This window comes from Cyclopterus lumpus, chromosome 7, assembly GCF_009769545.1.
Source record: "Cyclopterus lumpus isolate fCycLum1 chromosome 7, fCycLum1.pri, whole genome shotgun sequence".
Classification (NCBI taxonomy): Eukaryota; Metazoa; Chordata; class Actinopteri; order Perciformes; family Cyclopteridae; genus Cyclopterus; species Cyclopterus lumpus.
In genome coordinates, this window is record NC_046972.1 from 8,204,564 (window position 1) to 8,219,521 (window position 14,958).

A 14,958-nucleotide genomic window follows, 5' to 3' on the forward strand; every position below is an offset into this window, starting at 1 on the left:
ACTTTTATTGATCCCCAAATTCTTCTCTGCATTTGACCCATCCTTAGTTATTAAGGAGCAGTGGGCTGCAGTGAAGCGCCCGGGGAGCAACTGGGGGTTCAGTGTCTTGCTCAAGGACACTTCAACATGCAACTATGGGGAGAGTGGGGGTAGAACCAACCGGGTACCTTGTGGTTACGGGAAGACAATTCTCCCCATGAGCTACAGCCGACCCCCAAAACATGATGAAATGTGATGAGTTAACATGTCAATATGTCCTACCCCCTTAATAAGCGGTCCATGTGACGCCTGAAGAGTTTTAATCCCGACACGTTTAACTTTCAACAGCAAATTTACGTTGAAATTGATTTTTGCAGAATAATCCAATAATTTTGGGGGATAAAATGCAGAGAAGATTTATAAATACAATCTTCTTTTTGCAGACGGTGGCAGAGCACCATGTCTTCCATCATTCAGCCCTCTAACATAATTACTCAATGTGCCATGCAATGATTTTATTGGGTCTTCAGCTGTCGTGTAGGATCCAGGGAAAGGCAGTTCTACACATTCAAAAATATTTATGCTTTTTCTCTGAAGTCACTGCGTTGTTGCTGAAATAGACCAGGTCACCACCTCTGACCTTTTGAGATTGGGACCTATTTTTTAAGGAGGCCCAGGACGTCTGCTAGTGGCTTAATATAGTCGGGCTTAAATGCGAGCCAAGATGGTGTTAACGACTCTGCTACTCAAATGTGTGTGACCCAGTTTCAGCTTCATACAGTACCATGGAGTGTGTGTGTGGGGGAGGATAGCACCCTCAGGTGTTTATTCCAAAGCAGGACAGGGAGGCAGTCCCGTTATAAAAACGGCTCTATGGGCTACAGCGTGCTTGGAAGCCACTGTGAAATGGGATGTGTTCAGATAAAGTGGGAACAGAAGTTTGTACTTATGACCTCTGAGACTAACTAAGTACATATACTTACGTGCTCTCTACTTCATTACATTTTTTAGACCTGTACTATACTTGAGTCATGCTACTTATTGTATTTTGTACTCCACTAAATAGATGTAAAAGCTTTAGTTACCGGTTAGACCTACTTTGCAGATTCATATTATTAAAACTAAATACAATCAACTAATAGATTATGACAAAGTAGTTCAAATAGCTCCACATTTATCAGCTAAATTGAAACAATATCTGCTTCTAACCTGAGCCATTTCTGCCAATAGGGTACTCTTACTTTTGAAAGTTGCAAAGTATATTTTGATGTTAATATACTTTTGTGAGTAAGGGACATTTTGAATGCAGGCTTGAGTAAAAGATCTGAGCGCTGGATGTTAAAGAAACATCGACAGAGCATGCTGGGATATTGAGTTCTCTATGTTCACTGACTCTCATTCAGCTATGAACGCGAAATAAGTCATTTCTTTGCATTTTCAATAACCTAAAATAACAAAAGCTGTTCTTTCTGCGACGACAGGAGAACAACATTAAGGGGGCGGGTCGACCGGAAGTGGCGTCAGTCGTGAGTTTCGGAAACAAAGCACGTGTCTGAGGGAGCTGCAGGAAGAACATGAGCGCTCAGCTCTGGCTGCTCGAGAGGCCTCAGTACTAACAGACCAGCGTCCGCACCGAGATTTCATGACCGTGACCGTTAACCGGAAACACAGGACTCTCCCCGGCTGCTCGCACCGTTAAGTGACCGAGAAGAAGTGCGACACACGCGCGGGGGCGAAAGGAAGAAAGTTGTCGGTCTCTGGTCCCGGGCCCGTGTGTGTGTGTGTGTGTGTGTGTGTGTGTGTGTGTGTGTCTTGTTTACGGGGCCTCTCGTCGCCTGTGCCGTTTGTCACGTTATTTTAGTTAATTAGTTTTCACACTGAAAGGACCAGCGAGGGCTCATCGGGACATCATGGCGGACTTCCTGATCAGCGGTCAAACCGGTTACATCCCAGACGACGGGCTGTCGGGACTGCAGCTGTTCAACGGAGGAGACGGGCTCACATACAAGTAAAGACTCGCATTCCTCTGCCCCGGGGCCGAGCCACGCCGACCCGTAGCTTCTCGTGCTAACCGTGAACTAGCCCGCGCGCTCACCGCGATTCTGTTATGCAGAGACTGGACCCGGAGTTAGCCACAGTCTAATGACGGAATAATCGATCAATTGTGTGTTTACAATAAACACGTACCCCCCCCCCCCCCATTTGTTTAAAGGAACAGTCCCTCACAGCTACCACACCCTGCATGCTCCGTGTCCCTTATTGCAACAGGTAGTTTATTACTGATGAGTGGGTTAGAAGGCTCCTCCAGAGCCACAGGAGACATTATATAACGGGGCTCACCGGTTGAGTTAATACTCGTGACCCGTGTGAACATTAGAAGTCACCAAAGCCCAATATACTGGTGTCTCACAGTTCTAAACGATACATTGCCAGGTAAATAATGTTGCTGATGAATAAAGTACCTGTCTCTTTAAACACACTAGTCTGAAGGGGGAGGGCCACATTCCTTCTGTATGCACACTGGTCCCATATGCAGGTCCTGACTGACACGGTCCTGTGTTCTGCGTGGATTCAGGCTGTACTTGTACAACAAAGTAGTAGTAGTGTACCGACTAGACGCTGACACGGATAAATGCCAGATCTATTGATGACGAAACGGGTTACTGTTTGATGAATGGGCAACACGAGCAGCACTAACACAAATGTGTGTTGACGACCCACCCTGATTTGATTGAGTGCTCTGAATGCTGTTGAAAGTGTTTTAAAGTGTCGTAGTAATGATTACATGTGCCATCTCTTTAGTCTCCACGTGGATAGACATGCTTTCTCACACCACACATGTGTTTTGTGACATGACACCTCCCAAGACAGAAATAGATTTGTTGATGTCCTGTCCAGAGTAATTTAAGTGACATTGGTCCTTGAATACCTGCTTGGTGTTCTACTTCTGAACTAGAAAACGTGTGATTTGTTTGCTACACGTTTGAACATCACATATGTTGTTTTTCACAATCCTAGATGTCAATTGTTCAGTGAACCTCGTGGGTCAAACAGTTATGGTTCAGTGTTACTTTTAATGTTTTATTTATTTCGTGTCCTCGTGTTCGATTGGCTGAGGCGGATTCAAAGCTGTTAATGATGGACATGTCTTGTGAGAAGCCGCTCTGACCTTGTCTTTCTTTCGCTCTCCTTCAGTGACTTTCTGATTCTGCCAGGCTACATCGACTTCACATCAGAACAAGTGGTGAGTCATGATGAAGGATGAATATTTACCACGGCATAAATAAAGTTTAAAGTTGCTGTGGCGGTATTAAACTAATCCGAATGCTGGATAATGTCCGGGATGGGAGCACATGAGGTGAAAGTGAGGATTATCAGATGTTTCCCAGCACATACATTCCCCGAATTAGGCTAACGATGCATCAACAAGCCGGAACAGTAAATGATGGACTCCCGCTGTGACATTGATGGGATGATGGTTAGTTCTTAAATGGAGCGTAACAGCGGCACACAAGTCCTTAAGTGAGAACATTTGCCCACGATCAATATTAATATCATGGACAATACCATGGCCCTGAAATCAAAGCAACTAAATGGAATTGAGCCATCATTTTGTTACACAAAATGTCATATTTATATATAAAAAGTCATATTTATATATAAAAAGGCTAGTTACATGGATATAAAGCTTAATTGTACATTAATAATTGAGGGTAAACATCTTAAAAGATTTCCGTTCTTTGAGGTTTTATCTGCTGGAGCAGATACTTTGAGTATCCTCGTTTATGTTGCATTAAGAATAGTTTCTCAGGAGAATACTTGGCACACGTTTAACCCACTGAGCTCTTTTGTGCAGGACTTGACCTCAGCGCTCACCAAGCAAATCACCATGAAAACGCCCCTTGTCTCCTCTCCCATGGACACCATCACAGAGGCCAACTTGGCCATCGCTATGGCAGTAAGTAGTACAACTTTCCTTTTGGATTAAGATATTTTTTATTGTTCCTGCTATCACATTGGTACACTGAGTCTCCCCTCACAAACACATTGATGTATCGTCTCCTCGCAGCTCACGGGGGGCATCGGCTTCATCCACCACAACTGCACGCCAGAGTTCCAGGCCAATGAAGTTCGCAAAGTCAAGGTAGTGATGGTTTTATTTTACCCTTTCCACTTGTTTTAAATCTTTTATCTTGTCCATCTGCTCATCTTGTCTCTTCTGTTATTTAAGGTTTTTCCCCTCACATGATAATATTCTTACTTTAAAAAATACATATACATTTTCTGTCATCTCACGTCAGCATCTCTTTGTCTTTCTCTGTTTTTATTTGCTGTTCTTAGTTGTAGGAGTGTTATTTCCCTGCATCCCTTGCTCCTCCGCTCTCGAGTGTAGAGTCAAATCTTGATCCAACCCTCCCATGTTTTGAATCCCTTGCGTTCTTTCCCCTCATATTACCCTCCTCTTCTCTTTATCGCTGGCTCTTAAATCCACTTCCCACTCCCCCTTCCCCTCCTCGCCTCGCTTCCCTCCCCCACCAGCGCTATGAGCAGGGCTTCATCACAGACCCGGTGGTGATGAGCCCCGGCGAGCGCGTTCGAGACGTCTTCCAGGCCAAAGCGCGCAATGGCTTCTGTGGAATCCCCATCACGGACAACGGAAAAATGGGCGGCAAGCTGGTGGGCATCATCTCGTCTCGAGACATCGACTTCCTGAAGGAGGAGGAGCACAACCTGCCACTGAGTGAGGTGGGTGGAGCTTAGATAAGTTGTTACTGTGATGTTGGCTGCAAAAAGACATTTGTAATTGATAGATAGGGATTTTGAAAAGCATGGTTATATTGTAATGGCGAACAGTAGACATATTTAATAGCTATGAATTTAAACTCGGAGCCTGATCCATATTTGAGAATAATATTAGGGGCATTCTACAGCTGAGTAATACAATACACCGCTAAACCCAAAAGGTTGGGGTATTCTGCTCAAAAGCTTGATTTGTTAGTCAGATGGCAGATAGGACGACTATATTGCTGAATTGTCTTTCATGAGGTTATATTGTATGAAGGATTTGCAAAAAAAAACACAATGTTTTGGAAATGAAGAACAAACGCTGCACAACTGGTTCAACCCTTTTTTTCAGTTGTCATAGACAAAGATCTCTCTGAGCGTTGAATAAGAAGTTATGTAATCAACAGTCTTTGGTCAAATAAACTGGAAGGTTAACATCAACATGTGTGCAGGCTTAAATAGGAATATAATGGAGGAACTCTCAGCATTCCTTCCTTTCTTTACACTCTGTGTTAATGTCTTGACAGGTGATGACGAAACTAGAGGATCTCGTGGTTGCCCCTGCTGGAGTGACACTAAAAGAAGCCAATGAAATCCTCCAGCGGAGTAAGAAAGGTGAGGAGGCTGTTCAAGTTGCCATTCTTGTCTCGCAGGATTTCTCCTTAACAATTGAGTTGAAAACGTGACACACAATGTATGGCCATGCATCCAGGTGTGAACGCCTGTACATGTTTGACCCCTCTGATTCGTCCCGCAGGTAAGCTGCCCATAGTGAACGAGGAGGGGTCCCTGGTGTCCATCATTGCCCGCACAGACTTGAAGAAGAACAGAGACTTCCCTCTGGCCTCCAAAGACTCGCGCAAACAGCTGCTGTGTGGCGCCGCCATCGGCACCCACAACGACGACAAGTATCGACTGGACCTGCTTGTGCAGAGTGGGGTGGATGTGGTTGTACTGGTAGGACTTCAGTACAGATCTTGGTGGTGGAGACTTGTTTCCCACGGAAAGAAACAGGAGAATGAAGTCTAAGAGCTGTGGTGGCGCTCTGTAAATAACAGTGTCATGTGCTTCTTCTGTGTCTCCAGGACTCTTCTCAAGGCAACTCAATCTTCCAGATCAACATGATCAAATATATCAAAGAAAAGTATGAAAATCTACAGGTCATTGGAGGCAATGGTAATTATGCCTTTCTATACCGTAGAGAGGTTATTTCCATTGATCCCAGCTACCCGATGTTACCTGATGTTGAGAGAACATTTTCATTATTATGGCTTCTCGTGAAATGATTTCACATTGATTAAATATATTCATCCCCCATATTTTCATATAAGGGATATTTTTTGCTCTCTTTCAAGCTTCACACATTCACGGGAAAAAGCATATAGTAAAAGATGGATCTCTGTATTTTATGAATTGATATTGGAGCCTTCAAATGTAGTTTGTTTCGAATGAGAAACTCTATATGTTTACACCGACCCCATGTTATTGTCCAGCTCTAACAGCCTTTCTGTCCCGTCCCCCCCCCCCGTCTGCTGCAGTGGTGACTGCAGCTCAGGCCAAGAACCTGATAGACGCAGGAGCTGATGGGCTGAGAGTGGGGATGGGCAGCGGCTCCATCTGCATAACGCAGGAAGGTGAGTGACGAACTCAACAAACGCCATTGGTCTCGCAAACTGCTTCCACCCACCAAGCATCCGTCAGCCATTCTGGAGCCTTTCTAAGCGGCTATTTAATGTGCCAACCAAGAAAGGAAACTCTTCGTGAAAGGATGTGCCGTTTGTCATTTTGAGTGACTTTGGTTTGGCAGAAAACAAAGCGGGTTTGTCAGTTGGTCAGATTGCTCGTCTAAGGCTCCTCATGCTGCTCACGTGGAAGGACGGTTCTGTTGGTGTTGTTGACTTTCGTATAGTCCATAACGAGTGCTTCAGGTGCACGGTGTGTGTGTGGACATTTCTGATCCCAGTAGTCTGTTTCTGGCTTCTCCTGCAAGATTAAAAGTCAAGATTGTTAAAGATTACAAGCCGTGACCGGTCGGGGTTCAGGTGTGTCGTCTGACATTTCTCTCAACCAATCACGTCAGGTACTATGATCGCCTGGTCTGCCATTGGGACTGTGGTCGACATGCTTTAAAAAATATATTTTTAAGACCGACTGTTTAATTGTGCAGTATGGATTTGTCATTGGGTTGCTGTGATTTGTCAGGCAGAGCAAATACGTTTACCGTAGGTATTGTAAGTCTATATTTCTTGTTGTCTCTCATCTTGTCCCAAGATTCCTCTCAAGTCATTCGCAATATCTTTTACTTCACTTTTGTCCGTCATCTTGTTGTCCTCCAACCTGCCACCTCCCCTTCTCTCTCTTACTTCCCACCCTTGTGTTTGTTTGTGTGTTTGTGTGTTTGTGTGTCCTCGTCCATGCCCATGTCCAGCTCCCCCCTGTGTCCCACCAGCAATAAATCTCCACAGCCCCAAAACCCCAACCACTGTTACGGGATACTCCAGTAAGTTTTCCCCGTCCTCCTTTGGCCTGTGCTGGGCTCCCATTGGCTCCACTATCACAGTGTGCCCGCCCTCCCCACTTCACAGCCTGCTGCATTGATTGGTTAACAGCTATGCATCGGTATAAGAGGTAGTGGTCACAGGTCATAGAGATGACTGTGGGCGGTTTTGGGGTTTTGCTTGTTCCTGTGTCCTCACTAATCTGTCAATCATCATGAGTGAATGTTGCTCTTGCTCCACCCACTTTACTGACCTTTTGGGCTCAGGTCTTGATGACGTCGACCGATTGAGACACTATCCATTTGTGTCCTTTGGTTGCCTATGGATACCACTGGTCAAATGGTGACTGGATTAGTTGTAGGACGCAGCGCTCATCCGTTTCTAACACCCATTCCTAACATCTGGCATTTGAAAGATTGGCTCAGTAATGTAGTGGGCAGCCACAGGGTGAACCTGCTAAGGGCAGCAGGGTGCACTTTTGCTTCATTGTTAATCATCATAATCAAGGACGAGGAAGCCTTGATACATGTATCTCCATTCAGCCGTTTGCATCATATCCTAATTCCTATAACTCGCTTTCTAATAATCAACATAGTATATTCAGAACCTGCAAGTGCTGCCAGTTGATAGTTGCACCTAAAGTGACCTACTTTTGAATTGTTGCATGGTTGTATAAAAGGACGTTTTGATTGTGGATCTTTATGAAGTCCTTAGAGTAATGCTTATGGGGTGTGCAACTCGTTTTGTCCTTCTTTCAAGTCTACTTGTAGTGATCAGCACCTCTTTATAACCTTTAGATGTGCGTGTGTGTTTTATTTAATTTAGCTTTGATCGCGTGCTTTACAGAGCAGTAAAAAAGAAAACACTGGTCGTGTCTTTGTGTGATCAAATCTTTGGGTAAAAGCGTCAGCTAAATGACATGTAATGTAAAAATCCATTTTGGGGTTTTTAGGTTTTATTTATGGCGGCATCGACAACCACTGGTACCTATTTGTTGTTCTAACTTTAAAGATTCAGATAACTTGTAACCTGTTGCAACGTTTCCTTCGCTGAGATCGTGGCCATCGATACACAGCAGGTTAATTAGGACCACTAGTTTGGTTGGTAAGTCCCGGGCAGTCCTGAGCTCACAGGGAAGGAAACCCCTCTGCTGGCAAAACAGGAATTGGGCCGTTTCTCTCTGCTGGTTCATTTGTAAATGTTATTGTCTGTGACCTTGACTTTGATGGTATGACAGATTATTGGTTACATTTTAAATTATATTAAATCTTGACGAGCCGTCTTCAGTTGAATAGAGGCAGGATATACTATGAGAAGTGGGTTTGGAGTCGTCGTGTGGGATTTATCTGCTGATGTGACATGAGAAACTTCCCCGTGCTCACTTTTCTTTAACTAACGCAACAATAGAAAGAGATTCGTTCGCAGCCTGTTTGCTACGTCACCGTGTGTGAGGTTGTTTAATTGTTTTTAATTTCTTATCACTTGGATCACTGCAAGTTTCCACAATGCTTATCAACATTTCCTTTGCACTCTCTTGAGCTCAGTCGGGAGGTTTTTGATATCAAATGAATCATTCCTGGTTCCAAAGTGCCGATTTTGTTTTCATGTTGACTGTTTTTGTAAACATATACTGATGGGAAAGAATAATTTACTGGCAAAGATGGAAAATCAGCATTTTATTCCAATTACCAACATAAGTCTGTGACACTTTGTCCTGTGAGGTGCGTTAGCAGGACTAGCAACTTGTGTTGAAGATGATTTCATACAACAGCGGTACACTTTTCCTCACATCTTTTGATCCTGTCACATCCCTCTTCAGTGCTGGCGTGCGGCAGACCCCAGGCCACAGCTGTCTACAAGGTATCGGAGTACGCCAGGCGGTTTGGTGTGCCGGTCATCGCTGACGGCGGCATCCAGACGGTTGGGCACATTGCCAAAGCCTTGGCACTGGGAGCATCCACAGGTATGGATGGATGGGTGTTTCAGAGAGCGTATCATTCATCTGTCATGTTGTTTTTCAAATTTATTTTAGAGGATTATATATTGGACGGTAGATTTTCAGATTTGGATTAAGTTGTTTACTTCCTCCATGTGAATCCAGATTTGATGGGGGGGCAAGCATCCCGTTTCCCACTTTCTCTCCAGTTAAGCCTTTCAGTATTCATCTTTAATGTTCTCTCTGTGTCCAGTGATGATGGGCTCTTTGCTGGCTGCCACCAGTGAAGCTCCCGGGGAATACTTCTTCTCCGACGGCATCAGGCTAAAGAAATACCGCGGCATGGGCTCCCTGGATGCCATGGATAAGAACCTGGGCTCCCAGACCAGATACTTCAGGTACAAAAACACTAAAGCTGGCCTCACAAATGTATCGTTCAAGCCGATCAGAGTTTACAGTTGGCAGCTCCACAGTAGTGACTGTATATCGGCAGCTTAAATTACAAAGCAATGGGCTGACTCTGAGAAGAGAATAGCATGAAAGTGCACTGTTCCTTTAAACGCAGTAGAGCCCCGTCTCACTAAAATGTCATTAGAGAACATTTCTTGCCAGATAACAGTTCTTCCTTCTACAAATGAGTGTTTTTTAGAACATTACACATGACACACATACCTTATGTTACAGAATGATGAGCTCACTAGACACAAAGACGGGGTCGCAAACATTTTACCCAATGATGCTTAAATTAAATCTTCATTTTAGTTTTACATCACAACATTTTCAAAAGAAAAAACTGCTTTAATTGAATCACCTTATTATGGATCTTTAGCCACAAGGTGACCGTACACAGGCTGTACACGATCACCCGCTTTAAATGTCACTGAGCTTCCTATGACACTGACGCCATCACATCACTCAACTAGTTTTCCTCCTCTTCCCTCCCAGTGAGTGTGACAAGATCAAAGTGGCTCAGGGCGTGTCTGGAGCGGTGCAGGACAAAGGCTCCATCCACAAGTTTGTTCCCTACCTGCTGGCTGGGATCCAGCACTCCTGTCAGGACATCGGAACCAAGAGCCTCACACAGCTCAGGTGAAGACGCACGATTAGATAGAACTGCTTTCTACTTCACTGAAGTCAAAATAATTGATCTGGAACGTGTGCACACAACATATTGAAATATACAGTAGAAGGTACACCTGTACAGCCATAAACTCTACCATTACAAGATGAACTGATACCACTTTTCTTATTAATCAGACCAAGTACCGATATGAGTTTAATACCATTAGTTACTTAAATATTATGTTTTATTTCAATCAAATGTTCCTCTTTCTACCTGTGAAAATGAAACTCTAAATATACAGCATTATGCTGCTGCTCACATTTCAACATCTGATACAAACGGAGCATAGTTTGCAGTAAGATAAGCAAAACGTATGAGGGGCTTGTTACTTTAAGGAGAATGCATAGTATTGGAAACACCTGACTACCATGCATCCAGTACAACACCACCACTGCTCTCATGGTAAACACCTCTATCAAAGTGTAAATACAAATATTGACCACAGGTTACTTTAAATATCTTCCTTGCTGAATAGTTTACTCTACTAAGCAAGTCACACAAGTGTTGAGCTATTCCTCTTTTGATTGTTAAAGAACACACGACCAAAAAGCTATAGTTTATAATATTTAGAAAACTTGTAATCGGAACTTAATATTCTGAAAAGTGTAGAGCGAAAAAAAAAGAAGCCCATGTTGAAGTTAAAGTCATAGGTATCGCCTTAAAAGGTAAAAGAGCTGAGTGTATTGTGTCGAAGGCATAAAACAAGTACAAAATAAAGTGTAAATAGTATAGATTGCTAGTCATAAATTTAAAATCTTGCCCAGCGTCTATGCTGCACGATTTTCTTTCCCTTGAAGCCTGAAGTAACGGCATGTCTTTGCTCGTTGCAGAGCCATGATGTACACCGGAGATCTAAAGTTTGAAAAGAGAACAACTTCGGCTCAAATGGAGGGTGGAGTCCACAGCCTGCACAGGTACACGCAACATGAAAGCACTCTCCTATTGATTTGGTTTCATATTTCAACATCTTAAAAAAGTTCTTAGTGCCAATGTCTCACTCAAACCCACATGTTCAGTTAAACTTCCTCTTTCTCTCCACAGTTATGAGAAACGTCTGTTTTGAGAAGACGCCAAACCGAGAATCCTTCCAACAGACACATTATGCAAACACACCTTTCATTCATATCCACACACACCACTAACTCTTCATACAAGTTGGTTTCTAAAGATGAGCCCTCTACTTCCAAGGATCCATCAAGTCTTCCTGCCAGTGTCATCTATGCATCGTGTGTGTGTGTGTGTGTGTGTGAAGAATGGGAATTAAGCATTTATCAATCAGTGCACGTGTGATCCCTCAATGCCTTTCAAGTTGTCATTAAAATAAATGTCTGGAGTATCCATGTTGAGGCAAAACAAGTTGTCCAATAATAAAAGCTTATGTGTTTTTCCACAAGCTGCTGTGTTTGTTTTTGTCACCTCTGCTTTTATATTTGTAAATATCTAGTACTTTGAGACAATGTAACAGAATGCACTTTTAATTGACTTTTTTTAAAGTATTTTAAGTCATAGTACTTAGTATAGTGTCATAGTATAAACAAATGTAAAAGTAATTACAATGTAAATGTATAGTATTTAGAAAATATTATCAAATGATCATATCCTGTTAAATTAAAGTATAATTGCATTAAAAAAACGTCAACCGTTGCATCGTATGCCATCAACAAAGGTCCTAACAATACATACAATGGCAGAGAACCGGATACTGAATGCGTCCAATCAGATAACATCCTGACGCCCAGCCTCCCTCCATCAGAGCAGCCTCCTCCTGCTGGAGGTCTCCAGGGGGATCAGGTACTCGAATCCACTGGACTTTCCAGGGTGGAACCCAGCCCGGCTGATGGGAGTCCTCCGGTCACACGCCGCTGGTCACACCTGTCTCACGTCGTCCATCATGTCACACGCTAATTAACGCAGCTGGAAAGAGTCAGTTTACAGGCCTCAATTAGCACAACTGTCGTACATGTGAAACCAAACGATCATTACAATATTAGAAAGAAAGATTTACTATTGTTATGTCTAAGTTGCATACAACTTTCAATGACATTTATAAAACTAACACGTTGCTGAATGAAATTAAAATGCTAAACCATAGTGACCTACAGGTCTAAAAGTAAAACTCACCTTTACAAATGTAGCCCATTTTATACCAAAACAACTATTTTGACATGCATTTGACATTTTGACAAGCTAACATGTGACCTTTAGTTACTACTGTGATCATGACAAGTATTACTGTTAGTAACTTTCCTCCACTGGTAATGGTACTGGTCCTAAGTGGGTCTACTTGGGGGGAGACCGATGGCAATTGTTAAATATTTTTACTTCATAACTCAGCTATATATTTTCACTAGGGACAAGACGATAATAATAAATGGAATACAGGAAGTAAAAGTGTTACAATGGCCCCTCGGGGATATTAATACATTGACCACATAAAACACATTATTTCAGTCAAAATAGTATGTTAGTTCACAACAAACTCAATTAAATGCAATAATGTAATGTTACACTAAAGTTGGTCAAAGCAAACAAAGACCTCCCATCGGGCCGATGCGGCTTGACAGCAGTTGTAACGCTGTTTAAAATGACTTTGAAACTAAAGTATATTGTGAGGCAAATATGTTTTTAACCTTCTGGTTTTGCTACTTTTTGCTATTTCTATCAGAGTACTTGTTCCTCCAGCGACCGCTACTTTAACCCCTACAGCGCTAGGAACACCATTACCGCTGCTACTCATTAATTGGTGCTTTTAGTATTCCACATATCGAAAAGCAGACTCAACATTAACCGTGTTAAACAATTAAAAATACCAAGTGTGTCGTAAGTGTGTTGTAAAAATGTAAGAAAGAAATGTGCAGTTTCTATGGCAATCCTATCAAATAAAGTAACATCCGACAAAAAGAAGAAAAAACACCAAATGTGGAATTGGATGCAATTAGAACCTGATTTATTGTGTAATTTCTATGGGTTTTCTGGAGACATTTTACATTCAGAAAAACAAAATACGAATGAACCAAAGCACAGACACAACAATGTAATTGTTCAGGGGACTAAAGGGTCAGCTAAGCAGCAACATGTGTTCCCTCACCACCAGTAGCATCTAGATGCATGAGGTTTGATTTGTCCAGGTTTTTAAATGTTGTCTGACATTTCGTTTTTTTCTGAAACAGTTTTCACAAGTATAAACATATTTCCAATGAAACCTCTTTAATCATTGGGGACTGTTTTGGCGCGTTAACTATGGAGCAAACATGTAGGAACTGGCCAAAAAGATCAGAATAAAACAGTAAATCAGCCAGTCAAGGTTCCCAAAAATATAAACATCTGAAGACTCTCATAACACATGAAATCTGATACTCTTGATACTCTAAACTCAAATGATACCTAATCATTACAGGTTGGACAAATAACCTGAAAGACATACGACAGCTTTACAGAAATGAGCATTTGTGCAACAGGCGGTAGTAATGGTGATTCTCCAGGGAGAGGAGGGGAGGAGGAGGGGAGGAGGAGGGGAGGGGACTAAGAAAAAAAGAAAAGGAGGAGTTTTGTGAAACGAAGAAGTGAAAGTGAAACGAATCCCTCCAGTATTTAAAAGAGGAAGTCTGGACTCTGAGATGTTGGCAGACGGTGGAGGAGGACGTGCTGCTCTGACATGTTGGTGAGCTGGAGAACTTTTAGACAGTCTTCAAACTTTATAATCACGAGAATACTTTGTACTCGGTGTCTTTTTGTACTTTCACTTTGCTTTCACAGCAGTGGCTCAACGTTCCAACGCCTCCTTTCAGCTCTGCCTTTGTCCTGCTTTGACTTGTTACACTTTGTCCTCGCACTCTTTTCCATGAAGTCATTTCACTGCTTGTAAAACTGCCTTCAGGTGCCTGCAAGGGTTAAAGTAACAAACTGAAAGTGCCTTTCAGTCTTCTAGTTGTTTAACCAACTGCCTCTTTTACTTCAAGGTTTAGTTCTCTTTTTTTTAAGCCTTTGAGGACTTGAGAAATCAATGAAACTTTAAAATCAGGGTCTAAAAGCTATTTGTGTCTCCAGAGGATTCAAAATGTCTTCCTTAATTTTTCGGCTCTCCTTCCTTTTATCGTTTTATCAGCTCTTCCTTGCTTTTTCTTTCTGTCGCTCAACAGACAGGTTTTTCAAGACTGTACACCGATAAACATATAAACCGCTGCAACTAAAAGAACTGAAGTCAGACTCATGAAATGTAAAGTAACCTTTTTTCCCTTTTTTATCTGTTGACCTGAGCGGACCTGAAGCTCGTTTTAGTGGGTGGGATCGTAACGGAACCCATAATGCAGCTGTGATTTTGAGCTCCAGCTGGTTATGGGGTCCGTTTCAATCCCACAATGCACAGGACATCCAGAGCAGACCGGCTGACGTTGAGGACTTCTCCATAAGCACGATACTAAGCATTTATATCTGATTAATGCGCACTTCTTAAGTCTCTGTTTAAAAATGGATTAGTATCATTTCAGGTGAAAACTTGATTGATCTTTAAAAAAGGGAAACAAACCCATACAATTGGACCCACTGGTGGAGAACAGTAGAACGGTATCCACAGTAGAAGTAAACACAGCAGCTGACTGCTACGTAAAACCAAGAGGAGAGTAGTTTCTCTGACGCAG

General features: G+C 42.6%; 2 protein-coding genes across 2 annotated transcripts in view; both read left to right on the forward strand.

Moving 5' to 3' along the window:
- The first annotated feature begins 128 nt into the window (after positions 1 to 128).
- impdh2 (IMP (inosine 5'-monophosphate) dehydrogenase 2) lies at positions 129 to 11,714 on the forward strand. Its single transcript, XM_034536843.1, has 14 exons — positions 129 to 1,987; positions 3,175 to 3,223; positions 3,836 to 3,937; positions 4,049 to 4,123; positions 4,519 to 4,725; positions 5,292 to 5,379; positions 5,522 to 5,721; positions 5,850 to 5,940; positions 6,303 to 6,398; positions 9,082 to 9,225; positions 9,452 to 9,596; positions 10,144 to 10,287; positions 11,152 to 11,235; positions 11,363 to 11,714. The coding sequence occupies exons 1-14, from the start codon at positions 1,890 to 1,892 to the stop codon at positions 11,382 to 11,384; spliced, it is 1,545 nt and encodes a 514-aa protein (XP_034392734.1). The 5' UTR covers positions 129 to 1,889; the 3' UTR covers positions 11,385 to 11,714.
- Positions 11,715 to 13,964: 2,250 nt separating this feature from the next.
- dalrd3 (DALR anticodon binding domain containing 3) overlaps positions 13,965 to 14,958 on the forward strand; it is an 11,233-nt gene continuing 10,239 nt past the window's right edge. Inside the window, exon 1 of the mRNA XM_034536841.1 lies at positions 13,965 to 13,982. The gene's annotated coding sequence lies outside the window, so the exon portion shown is untranslated. The remainder of the gene's footprint in view (positions 13,983 to 14,958) is intronic.

Excerpts from the sequence above, each read along its gene's own strand:
- impdh2 (XM_034536843.1), top strand. The coding sequence starts at position 1,890 with ATGGCGGACTTCCTGATCAGCGGTCAAACCGGTTACATCCCAGACGAC. Across the intron at positions 5,722-5,849 it reads GGGTGGATGTGGTTGTACTG|GACTCTTCTCAAGGCAACTC; the intron begins GTAGGACTTCAG and ends CTGTGTCTCCAG. Across the intron at positions 9,226-9,451 it reads GGCACTGGGAGCATCCACAG|TGATGATGGGCTCTTTGCTG; the intron begins GTATGGATGGAT and ends CTCTGTGTCCAG.